Source organism: Eutrigla gurnardus, assembly GCF_963514095.1.
Source record: "Eutrigla gurnardus genome assembly, chromosome: 13".
Lineage (NCBI taxonomy): Eukaryota > Metazoa > Chordata > Actinopteri > Perciformes > Triglidae > Eutrigla > Eutrigla gurnardus.
Genome location: NC_139936.1, coordinates 8858424 through 8869818, shown reverse-complemented (window position 1 = coordinate 8869818; position 11395 = coordinate 8858424). Strand labels below are relative to the sequence as shown.

Here is an 11395-nt window from a genome sequence, read left to right as displayed (position 1 = left end):
AAAACCATGATAAAAACGACAGTTGCAAAAATACACCCGTGAGTTAACACATTAGCCCTCGTTTAAAACTAACCTTTTTTTTATATGTATATATATACTGTATATATATACACTTGATTAAAAAAAAGCCTTTTGGAGGACTGCTCCTCTCTAGCTTCTTTTACTTGAAGCTAAACAGGACAGCAGAGAGCACCAATTCATCTGAAATATCAACACTGTTCAAGGAGCTAGTATTTGAGCCAAGGGTGAGCAGAGACCGAGGCTTTACTCCGATCACCGTAGTCGTACAGCAGCTCTTCCTCTGCTTGGATTTCTCTGGAAGCCACAAGGATCAGATGAGGGGTTCCATCGATGGCGTGAAGTCTAGTCTGACAGTTTCCAGTTTTACTGTGGTTGATCAGTCTTCCAAGACGGCCCGTTTCCTCTGTAGCATCCACACTGTAATGTGAAAAAAAAAACACCCGCATATACATGAAAAGGGCTTTCTGGGTTAAATCATGTTTTCCAAAACTTGAAGAACAGAAAGAGAGTTGATAAATTTAACAAATAAATTAAATTAAATGAGGTCAGTCCTATTTCAAATTGGTGACATTTGGACTTACCAGTATGTTTTGGTTTGATACTGGAAGTAGTACATGTAACAGCCTTTTTGGGGATCCTGAGTGTACTGGGCCTCCCTTATTTTAGCCTCGGCTAGTTCCAGTAGGTCTCCATGGTACTCCACAACAAACTCTCCCTTTTTGAAGCTCTTGGCAGCAAATATCCCTCTTCCTTTTCCTTCTGTGTGTTTGATCTGTTGACATTCAAAAGCAACAAAGTGTGAAATAAAACTGAATTGTTGATCGTGCAGTGGTGGTTTTACTACCATTTTCAACAATATCATATTTAAAACAAATAAACTAACCACTGACCACTTATATTACAAAAAAATATGTTTTGAGGAAAAAACACATTACTTACCTATGGAATACACGGCAAATGCACGCAACATATTACTAGTAAGATATAATTCTGCCATTTAAGACATCCAATAAATTCTGTTGTTACGGGAACGATTCTTACTATTCACAGACAACAGCATTGTTGGTTGTGTTCTCCAAATGCATAACGAAGTGTATCATTTCAGTTTGGACTGAGTGGTGCATTTAAACCCATTACATTACCTGCATTCCTTCTTCAATGTTGTTCTTTATCAGTTCATCAATGTGTCCGTGTTCTTCACTCTGTGGACAATACGAGTACTCAGGTCAAAGTCAAGCTCTCTGTTATGGATAGCGATACAGAGTTGCATTACCCCTTATAAAAAAAACAACTAAAAATAAATATGCAAAAATATATAAAAATGTAAGAAAGTGCGTTCACAAAATCACAATATGAATATTGGTGGCGGTCTATTAACTAATAATTATAACAAAACACACAAAGCATTTTTACACAGACCTTTAACTCCGTCTTTGTTTTTCTGTTACTCCGTCTGATGGGATAATAGTCTGTGACTTTTCTGTTTTGGGGAGCTTTATTCTCAGTTCTGCAAAGAGACATTATGAAAGTTAATTACATTTTGTTTGTGCACGGTCTGTGAAATTGGCTCCCTTTTCTTTTTTTTAATAATACTGATTTTGTCATTTTGCACTTACTTTTTTGCTCCGAGTTTGCGACCAGTTCTACTCCGAGGTTTGGATGCTGACACTTTGTCTGCTGCAGACTTGGTGTTTGTGAGAGTCGTGGACTGTTTTTCCTCAATGTGGTCAGTGGCTTCAGAGTGGTCTCTGATCCCTTGACTGTGACAAGCCGTTTCATGCTTCACCTCTTTGGGCTCACAACTCTCAGACTTTATTTCATTAGGTACGTCTAAAATGAGGAAGAAACAAAGACTGAAATTGACAGCTGCCCTAAACATGTGGCCTTAATCAAGACAGTGAAGTGAAGAAAGAAAGGAGTTAAGTTGTGTCATAAGATAGTTGGTCAGGGAACACTGCTACCATTCACATAGTAGTTACCATATGGTAACATAGGCATGGTTAAAAGCAAAATAGCTAGGAAATGAAACGACCAAAAAACAGCATTTCACATTAGACAATTCAGACCGTTTAAAAGTGAATTAGGTACTCACCTTTTTTTAACTTTGACATGCCAGGAGGAGTGGCATTACATTCATTTCCTTCCTGGATCAGCATGCTTGAATTGTCACTCAGAGGGGATCTAGGTTTTTTTGGACTTCGGAGACTCTTTAAAATCGTCTCCACTGCACCTACGCAATTCTGTAAATACAATTATTATTTACCCTGGTGAAAAGATAAGAAATACTATCTTTCACAGGAATAATACTGAGGACATTTATACAAGATGCAGTAGATGAGATGTCGTTATGAGGCTGGGTTTAGAATTGTGCAGCTGGTGTATTCAATGTGGTTTAAAAAAAAAGAAATTCTGATACCACCCACTCAAAACATGCATGGGAATTTAAAGTGCTCCAAAAATGTAGAGACAGGTGCTAGATAAAGATTTCACCGCTCTGTCTGCCAACTCCAAATCAGAGTGGTAAACGTCTCAATAGTAACATCACCACGTCACTGCTAGAGTCTGCATTAGGGTTATTATATAGTATATTAATTAAACAGGGTGCTCGGGTACCCACCATTACTGTAAATCAACCTTGTACAATGTTAGTGTGTGTGTGTGTGTGTGTGTGTGTGTGCGTGTGTGCGTGCGTGCTGTTTACATAGTTCCTGTAGTTACAATGAAACCACTGTGTTGATTGTAAACAATTTACATCCCAAACCAAACTGTACATTTCAGTTCTGGGTGCGAGGTCCCTTCCCACACCTGAACCCGACCGTGTGATTGGTTATTGGGGCACAGTTTGCCCGAAAAACTCGAGCCTGGTTAGAGGTTATATCGGCCGACTACGACGCCAAACGAAAGCAGGACCGTCCGTGAACGCACCGTTAACACAGACTGTGGCAAATAAACGAATACAAAAACTAAACTGCTAATTTCGTAGCTTCATTCACAAATGCTACAAAGCGTAAAACCAAACAAGCAAACATACCTTGTTAGTTGCTGGTATGTTTTCCTTTGTCTCCTTCCTTGAGGCGACTTTTTCTTCAACAGTGTCCTCGGGCTTTTTCTCGGTTCTGAGCACACCTTTCTTCCCTTTATAAACACGGAAATAAAAACACGTTCGAGCACCGCTGGAGAATTTACTCGACATTGTGCAAAAGCAGACCACAACCGGCGAGTTTTATTAACAAACAGCCAGTTACGTGCGTTTAAAAAGTTGCTCCTCTGTTTACGCTAGCTAGCATTAGCAACACACTAACTACAATTACGAACGCATTGACAAGTTTACCTTTTGCCATGTCAGGTCCCAGAATAAAATGTAAAGAGGACGAGGCGTCTATTTAATGTCACCCTGTGTCCACGGGCTGCTCGGTCGCTGGGCTTCAATTCCCAGCCTCTGCAATGACAAACAGCAGCCCACCACACTGCCAAGCAGAGCTCGTGAGCGTGGTGGATTTAAAAAAACACACTGCGCCTCTCATTGGCCGATTTGTCTAGGTGGGGGGGGGGGGGGCGCGAGCATGAATGTGGTCCTCTCATTGGCTGCGGCTCCGACCACACAACCGACAACAAACGCTTGTGCCGTAGTGACGTGTTCTCCCAAAAACTCAGCTGTAGTCATGCCTAGCTTGCAAAAATTTATTGATCCAGTGGGATTACCTGAATTAAAGGGGCAGTATACGACCTCCCGGGAATTCATATAGCGACAAACTATTTGCTATGTAAAGATATAGTGACGTTACATCTACCTGAGCAGAAAATGAAGTCCATCTGACATTGATGCCGTTATCTGACATTTTTCTTGCAGGTTTAGGGCATGTTTATGTGCCATAGTGGCTAGAGGCTGCTACCATCTGCACTACTCTCAGGTAAACACTGCTTGCACAGTCAGCTAATTTGCTGTATTTTTGTACTCTTAGCACTGTTAGCTACAAACCGCAGACTTAGCAGTCGAGTTAAAGAGAAATAAATGAGAATCAATTTAAAGCAATGCATCATATTTTTAAAATCAAACTTGAAAACTTAAGCAGAAGGAGACAGAGAAAACAATGATAGCAACCGGTGCAAGCAGCCCAAGTCTTGAAAGAAAATCCTTCTTTTCATTCCGTGACTCTTGGGTGAAGGCGCCGATTCAGAACTGAAATTGGCAGGAAGCAAGACAGGCCAAGTCTTTTATGTTTAGCCCAAGTGATTTAGGTCAGACAGCTGACCTTAAATGATAAATTGGGGTGATTTTTGTCCAATAAAATCATCCAGTTAAAACATTAGTACAGCTTGTTGACTTGTTCTATGAGCCAGCAGAACATGTTCCAGAGTGGATACATTCAGAATTGTACTTAAAAAAGTCTGCAGTATCCAGTTAACATTTACATTTAGGGATTTAGTAGACGCTTTTGTCCAAAGCGACTTTAGAGTTAAAATGTCTACCGCTCTGTGGCGCTCACTCCCATTCTGATAAAGTGCTTTGAGAAACTGGTTCTACAACACATCAAAAACAACATCCCATCTGTCTCTACTGCCTTCCACTCAGCCCCCACATCTTGAAAATAACACCTACTTCACAGCGCTGTTTGGTGATTTCAGCTCAGCATTCAACACCATCTCCCCCATTACACTGATGATACATTATAGTACACTTGGCACTGTGGGCTTGAGTAAAATTAATGACATCCAAGGTAAAGGTTGAATACTGCAATTTGTTTCTCAATGTGTCCATTTTTGTTGTTGTTTTTTTTATTTTTTAGAACACATCTTCAATCATTGAAGGATGCACATGTTTTTTCTCCAAAGTCTGTCTTCTATTATGTCCTACATGTTGTGTTGCAACTTTGCATGAAATAGTCTATCTAAATAAAAGTCAATATGGATTCAGAAGTGTTGACAGTATACCTTCCCAGATTGTTATTCAGTCTTTTGGGGCATAAAGACACAGGCGTGTTCAAGTCATCATGTATTCATTCTATCTTCCACACATTTTAAACAGCATCATCTCCAGGTTTGGAGTCTGCAGCCAGTGCTTCTTTAAATAGTCTTTTTCTTTCCAGATTTTCATTTGCCTTCCTCCTCTTCTCTTGTTTCCTCAGTTCAGATACTTTCTTCTTTAAAATGATTTCACTGAGTTCCCCTTTATATACAACATCAAGTTTCTCTCGCATGATGTCCCGAGCCCGCTTTCGATTTATATCCACAGATCTGGTTTGGTGGCACTGCAGGGGGAAATGGTACAACACATTAAATTAACACGAAGCTGTTATATGATGCAAAACATCAAAGCTATGGACCTTTAAGTAAGACTGCTTTGCAATGGTAAAACAATTAAACATAACTCTAATTTGGGTCATTCATTCACCAAAATATCTACAACACATGGAGTGATTGATACCCGTGAGATATTAAAAACAATATTCACCTTAACAACAGTCCCACTAGGGATGTGTTTTAGCACCACACAATTGCTGGTTTTGTTGGTGGCCTGTCCTCCGGGTCCAGATCCTCTCACAAACTGCTCTTCGAGCTCGTCCTCATTCAGGGCAGGGAGGTCTATCAAGTCCTTTTTACCGGCCGCCACAACATGCGTGACTCCGGGCGGGAGCAGCCTGAGCAGTGGATAGACACCGGGAGAACGCCTCCCTATGAGCCGCCTGGACACATCGTGCATACAGCTGATGAAGGAGAGAAGCCGCCACATCTATTTAAATAAACAAACAAAGTGAGTGACAACATTAACGCCACACCACGGTGTGTGTTACCAAACTTTCAATATAAATGATTCTACCAAAACCTTCTGTTAAAGTTAGAGTTGAGACCTAGCGGAGGCTATTACATGTTCCTGTCCTTTCCAACGGCGACGCTAAATGCACAGCGTTCTCTTCTTCTACGTTTCCGTCACCAGCCATCCAATCGGCAGCCGTCGGGTTCTTCTTCGTGGTCAGTAACGTGTCTATCTTGACCCTCTTCCGCCATCGTGTGTCGGATCGCTGAACCAACAGCAGGTAGAGTGTAGACATGTTTCACAACGATGGTGGTCGAATTTTAAAGTTTGTGCTCTATCGCTTAGTTATTTAGAGGGCATTTAACATACCTACCTCTCTTTCTGTGCTCTACATGATCTAGATATTCACATTCATTCAGGTTATTTATTCACACGTAAACAAAAGTAGATGATGGAGGATAAAAACTTCATCATGAACCCGTGTGTTGCTCGTCTGCTACGTGCATTTAAAATAGAGCACCTTGTAGATTACTTCACTGTAAATGATACAAGGAGGTAGTCGAGATATCATAGTCCGCATTAATGTTGAGCCTCCCAAGAGCAACACACGCACACAAAGTCTACACCTCACCATGATTTATTACTATAAATAATACCTTTTTAATAATAATGTATTGCAAAATAGTTTCATAGCATCAGAACAGATGGACTGTGATATAATGGTTCCTGCTCTCGCCCTTGACAATAACTATAATTAGTAAATCAGGAAACTATGTAGGTCACCAGGAAAAGACAATCTCTCCAATGACCTATGATGACATTGCTCTGATATTGTGGGTGGGGGAGGTGAATTTCTTATTACTTGAACTTTATCTATAGTGCTCACATTAAAACCCTCATTTTGGTACAATATAACGTTCACTATGTCATGTTTGTAGATTTTGCAAAAGACTCACTTTTCCAGTTAAGTGCGACCTGCAGTGATTGTAAGAAATCAGTTTTATAGATTAAAGATAAAATCTTTTTTTTACATTTTTTTAAGAAATACAAATCTCCACAACTCTCTCCCAAATGTTAGTCTATGGTCCATAACACAGTGGTTGTAGATAGAAAAAGTGAATCCAAACTCTATACAAACTTTGCAATGTCTAATTGTTAAATTATTATAGTTGGCGAAGTACAGAATGGTTGGTGCAGTGGAAGACATCCAATCAATGACCACCGATATGAAATTGTATATTTTCTTTAATTTCCCCCTCTCCAATCACTTCACTAAGCAAGATGTTGGCAATAGAGCCATCAGAGCAGATGTCCTAAATATATGAAACAAATACTAATGTGGGTAAACTTAGTAAAAGCAGGTTTGTCTTTCACAACATGCCAGTTTGCATGACTGGAACACGACTGCTATACAGTAAATGCACCTTTGTAACATCATCTAACAACGCCTCTACCTGCGGAAATATGTCACCACTTGTGATACTAGTTTAGACCATATACTGTGTTGCCAGCAGAGGGCGCCCCACGATCGACGTAGCTGAACCGCAGATCCGAACAAGCACCAGTCCGAACGTCATCAAACTCGCAGAAGGAAGGACAAACACTGGAACTTAAGAGACCAATCCTTCACAATCAAATACGAATGTCCTGGTGCTGCTGAGTCGTATATTAACACTAATAGTTGGCATAGTCTGACGTGATATATACATTTAGATACATTAGGTGGGAAATTACTCAGAAAATATGTGTACACGGTGGAATTTGAGTAATTTTGACTGAATACTCATTCCAACGTCGAACGGACTAAAGATCGGCTTTAATTTTGAAAACTGTACCGGAAGCGTCGCTGTACTCGCGTTCCCCTTAACTGTATTTCGTGTCGTGTCTGATAGGAGGGCTGTGTGAAGTCTCGCAGTGGCTCAGACTTGAAGAGTGACAACTTACGATGGCGGGTGCTCTTCATCTGTTGGCTTTTGGCTCTTCCCGGTTCCCTGGACGGTGGCGGCGGCGGCAGCAGCAGGACTGAGCTCACAGGCGGTTCACTTACACCGCTAGGACGAGCCCAACCGCCAACTCCTGCGAGGGTAGCTTGGATATTCAAGGACATTTTTTTTGACGTTACCATAGCTACTTTGGCCTTTTCTGTCGATTGAGGAAATCCAGCGTGCGGTTTTCTTGCGCAACGATGTGGACATATTTTGTAAACACGGGCAGAAACGGCGGTTGATATCGTGTAACGCAGCCCCCCGAGCCGGAGATGTTCCTCTACGCGTCATCTTTACGTGTCGTACCCGCGCCCCTTCCTCCGCCGAAGGGCCATACAAACGGCGACGTAAAGGAAATCACTTGCTGACTTTCGATGCGTTCCATCTCAACTATGGCATCGTTTCCAGAGCTCGTCGGGTCAGCGGCTGTTTCCCGTTGAAAGAACACTGCATTACGGGTGAAAGTAGTGAGCCCAGAACGCGGAGAAGGAGTCGCCGAGTGCCGGAGCGCGGGGAACCCAGAGGTGCATCACTCGTGTGCATCAGGTCCAGGTATGTGAGGAGCATTGCAAGCCATCAATTTGTCATTACCGTGCTGCCATGTTGCTAGGTAACTAACCGACGGTGGGTTTACTCCAGTTCAAATTTGACCGTCCCCTTCCAGAGATGCAGTGTCACGTTTAGTCATTAATTTACAAGGCTTTTTAAACAGCGTGCTGTCATGGCTCGCCATTAAATTGTGTTTAGACTCGCGTTGAAGAAGTGCAGCGTGTTTTCTGCTTTCATGCCCGTGGTCCTGTTGCTGTCACACAGGCTAAATCTGGGGAAGTGTTCCACTCCTTGTCCAGGCTGGAAACTATGAGCATACCACATAATAACATGTTTAAGTTGAAATGACTGGAATCTCTGGTGGATTCATGCAGGCTCTGTGTTTTTGCCCTTTTGCTAAGCTTTGTAGGGATACCCTGGTGTGATATCTTTTTTTTTACAACCCTGGTTCTTGCTGATTACAGCATGTTTCAATTTGACTAATCATGGTTGTGACCTCGGTCATATGGTTCATGTGGAAATGAAGGTAGACCCCAGATTTGACTACGGATGCAGTCTGCTCGTGCACACGACAAGCTTGTTTTTGGACCCCCTTGGCCCATTTCTCATCTAATAAGTCTAATAGATGAGTTTCGGCATCAAGAGTGACTCCACTTGACTCAGCAGGGCCTGGGTGAGTCATTGAGGCAGTGCTGACTCCTGAGACTGTGGCGTCTGTTGTCCAGCTGATGGCTCTGCTCCGAGGGCAGGAACTCCGCTGCTTAATTTCCAGCATCGGCTGCAGTGTGTTTTTCAATTAGGGTTTGAATCTGAGACTGGTTTTGTGATGAATCTGTGCTGCTGATCATCTGAGCCGTATAGCCTTATAAGAGAGGGATGCTGCATGCATGAGTATGTTGATAAAGACAGGAGTCACATACCGAGAAAGGTTGTTGAGTTGTTTCTGGGCCTGAAGAACATTGAACTACTATCTATGCACACAGTGTAATCTCTATTTGACACGTTAAAACTTGCCTCACTGAAGCCATGAAGGTTGTGTAACTCTCTGCATCAGTGGCTCTGCGATCTTTAAGATTAAATTGGTGTTGTCACTTTTGAATAACACTAAAGCCGAAAGTGGAGTAGTGAAGTTCACTGCAAGTGCAGTGTGTAAAAAAAAAAACCTACTACTGAACTGAATTATAGGCTATCTGTCCTTTTATTTTTATACAGTTTGTTCAATGACTCATTACTTATGTTCCTGACATTGCTTTTGATGCCAATTTGTAACTGCCGGGGACTAGAAGGATGTTTTCTCATGTCAGAAAGAATAACACCATAGCTTATTTTCTAATGTTCCTTAGTCACTGAAGTCATACTTGTTATGACCTTTAAGATATGGTGGAGGTGTCGCCGCTGTAAACATGGCAGCTCCTCAATCTGTCTAACCAGTTTTCTGGTGGGGGCCTACCTTCCTTCCTTCCTTCCTTTGTTCCTTCCTTCCTTCCCTCCCTCCCTCCAACCAATGTCAACACACTCACATTCACACATGTGGTACATGGAAAAGGCTGCAGCTGACGGTGCAAACTGCAAAATCTCTAAAGTGACTTTCAAGCTCTCTTTTATTTCTCTTGTATATTATTATTATTATTGTTATTGTTATTGTTATTGTTATTATCAGTATTCAATATAGCGGATTTGGCTTATGGCTCAAAAACACTCAAGCACGCACTGATTTTTTCCCTCGAAGATACATATAATATACATTGCTGCTATATTTGCAAGTCTTTGGCGCCGATATTGGACTGGGCCATGCTGTTGGAGTTTTAGTGTCTTATCATTCTAATCTTATTGGCGAAAGTGTCTTTTTTTCAAACGATGGTATTTTTGACATTAGGCTTTTATAATGTTTTAGGTCAGTAAGCTTGTTTTTAATGTGTTTTGTTGTGAGTGCACCTGCAGCAATATGTTGTCTATATTTATTGCTATTTTGAGTAAATATAAGCTAAATTGATTGAGACCAGGCCGATGATGACTATATTTTGGATTTATGATCTGGAAGACTTTCTTTATTAAGTAAGCAATTTCAACAGATTTCAAATATTCATTCAGTATAAATATTATATGAGTTATGTCCAGAAAAGCAGCTTCAGAGTTGTACATTTATTCACAGCCATGTTCATATTGAAGTTTGACAAAGTGAAGAAGCCAGAGTTTAGTGGTTCTTTAATTCTAGAACTATACATGACTTTAGCTTGTTGACCTGGCTTTCATCAGTAGTTGTATTGTTCTGAGGAGACATAATGTAGTGACATGTTGTTTCTTTAAATCATGAGTCAGTGCATCTTCTACAGCAAACCAAAGAATCTGACAGCCAGACAGTAGTTGTCAGGCTGAAATCTGATAGTGCTTTAGTTCTCAGGTGAATCTAACACACTAAACAAACACAGACGGAGAAAGAATACAGTACAATTGTGATTTTTAGGGGGTTTTTTTGTACCACGTCTACCAGTTTTTCTTTTGTTGAATAAAAGCAGTTGTGATGCTGTTTTTAAGCAAAAAGCAAAGTGGAGACACTGCGATGACCTTATTGATAAATGAGGATACTAATTTGTAACTGCACTCAGATACTATGCTAATGTTTGCTCATGCTTGTCTCACAGCTCTCTTGCCCTAAGACTAAAATTACTCTGCACTCCACTTATGTTATACAGTTACAGGAGTTCCTGACAACCTCCTGATGGTCAGGAGGATAACGCTGAGAGTATGTAAATATATGGCTGTATGTCTGACCGACTGTGTGGAGTGGAAAATTCCTGACAGAGGAGCGTGTAGCGTGTGAGCATGTGTTTGAGTATTCATAGCACTGCGTGGAATAGTTTTTTTTCCATGTGACAGGTTTTCTGTTCCCATACTACTACAACCCTTGGTTTTCTTAAGTTAAACAATCACGTCACTATTAAGAATGCAGGTGGTAAACAAATGTACAGCCATTTTAGTAAAGGAAACAAGACAGACTCACTTCCTGTCAGTTAAAGCTTACCACATCTTTCAGTTCCTTGTACTGTTTGAGCTGCTCGGATTAGAGTGCCGTCACAGGAAGAGC

General features: G+C 41.2%; 2 protein-coding genes across 6 annotated transcripts in view; one reads left to right on the top strand and one right to left on the bottom strand.

Moving 5' to 3' along the window:
- Positions 1-98: 98 nt before the first annotated feature.
- LOC311023495 (N-lysine methyltransferase KMT5A-A-like) lies at positions 99-3491 on the bottom strand. Of its 2 annotated transcripts, XM_084025370.1 has the most exons (8): positions 3353-3491; positions 3053-3156; positions 2114-2261; positions 1638-1851; positions 1441-1528; positions 1164-1223; positions 603-793; positions 99-438 (listed from the first exon to the last, which is right to left on the bottom strand). In XM_084025370.1, the coding sequence occupies exons 1-8, from the start codon at positions 3360-3362 to the stop codon at positions 228-230; spliced, it is 1026 nt and encodes a 341-aa protein (XP_083881496.1). In that variant the 5' UTR covers positions 3363-3491; the 3' UTR covers positions 99-227. The 2 variants fall into 2 exon arrangements, with proteins under 2 accessions (XP_083881496.1, XP_083881497.1); XM_084025371.1 differs by lacking the exon at positions 3053-3156 and having other exon boundaries at positions 3353-3483.
- Positions 3492-7721: 4230 nt separating this feature from the next.
- LOC311023333 (membrane-associated phosphatidylinositol transfer protein 2-like) overlaps positions 7722-11395 on the top strand; it is a 38935-nt gene continuing 35261 nt past the window's right edge. For all 4 annotated transcript variants that reach the window (XM_084025094.1, XM_084025092.1, XM_084025093.1 and 1 more), the window contains exon 1: positions 7722-8313. The gene's annotated coding sequence lies outside the window, so the exon portion shown is untranslated. The remainder of the gene's footprint in view (positions 8314-11395) is intronic.

Bases quoted from the DNA above. Each gene is read 5' to 3' on its own strand.
- LOC311023495 (XM_084025370.1), bottom strand. The intron at 1,224-1,440 runs GTCTGTGTAAAA...TATTGTCCACAG, and splicing joins AAACAAAGACGGAGTTAAAG to AGTGAAGAACACGGACACAT. The intron at 439-602 runs GTAAGTCCAAAT...TTCACATTACAG, and splicing joins TATCAAACCAAAACATACTG to TGTGGATGCTACAGAGGAAA.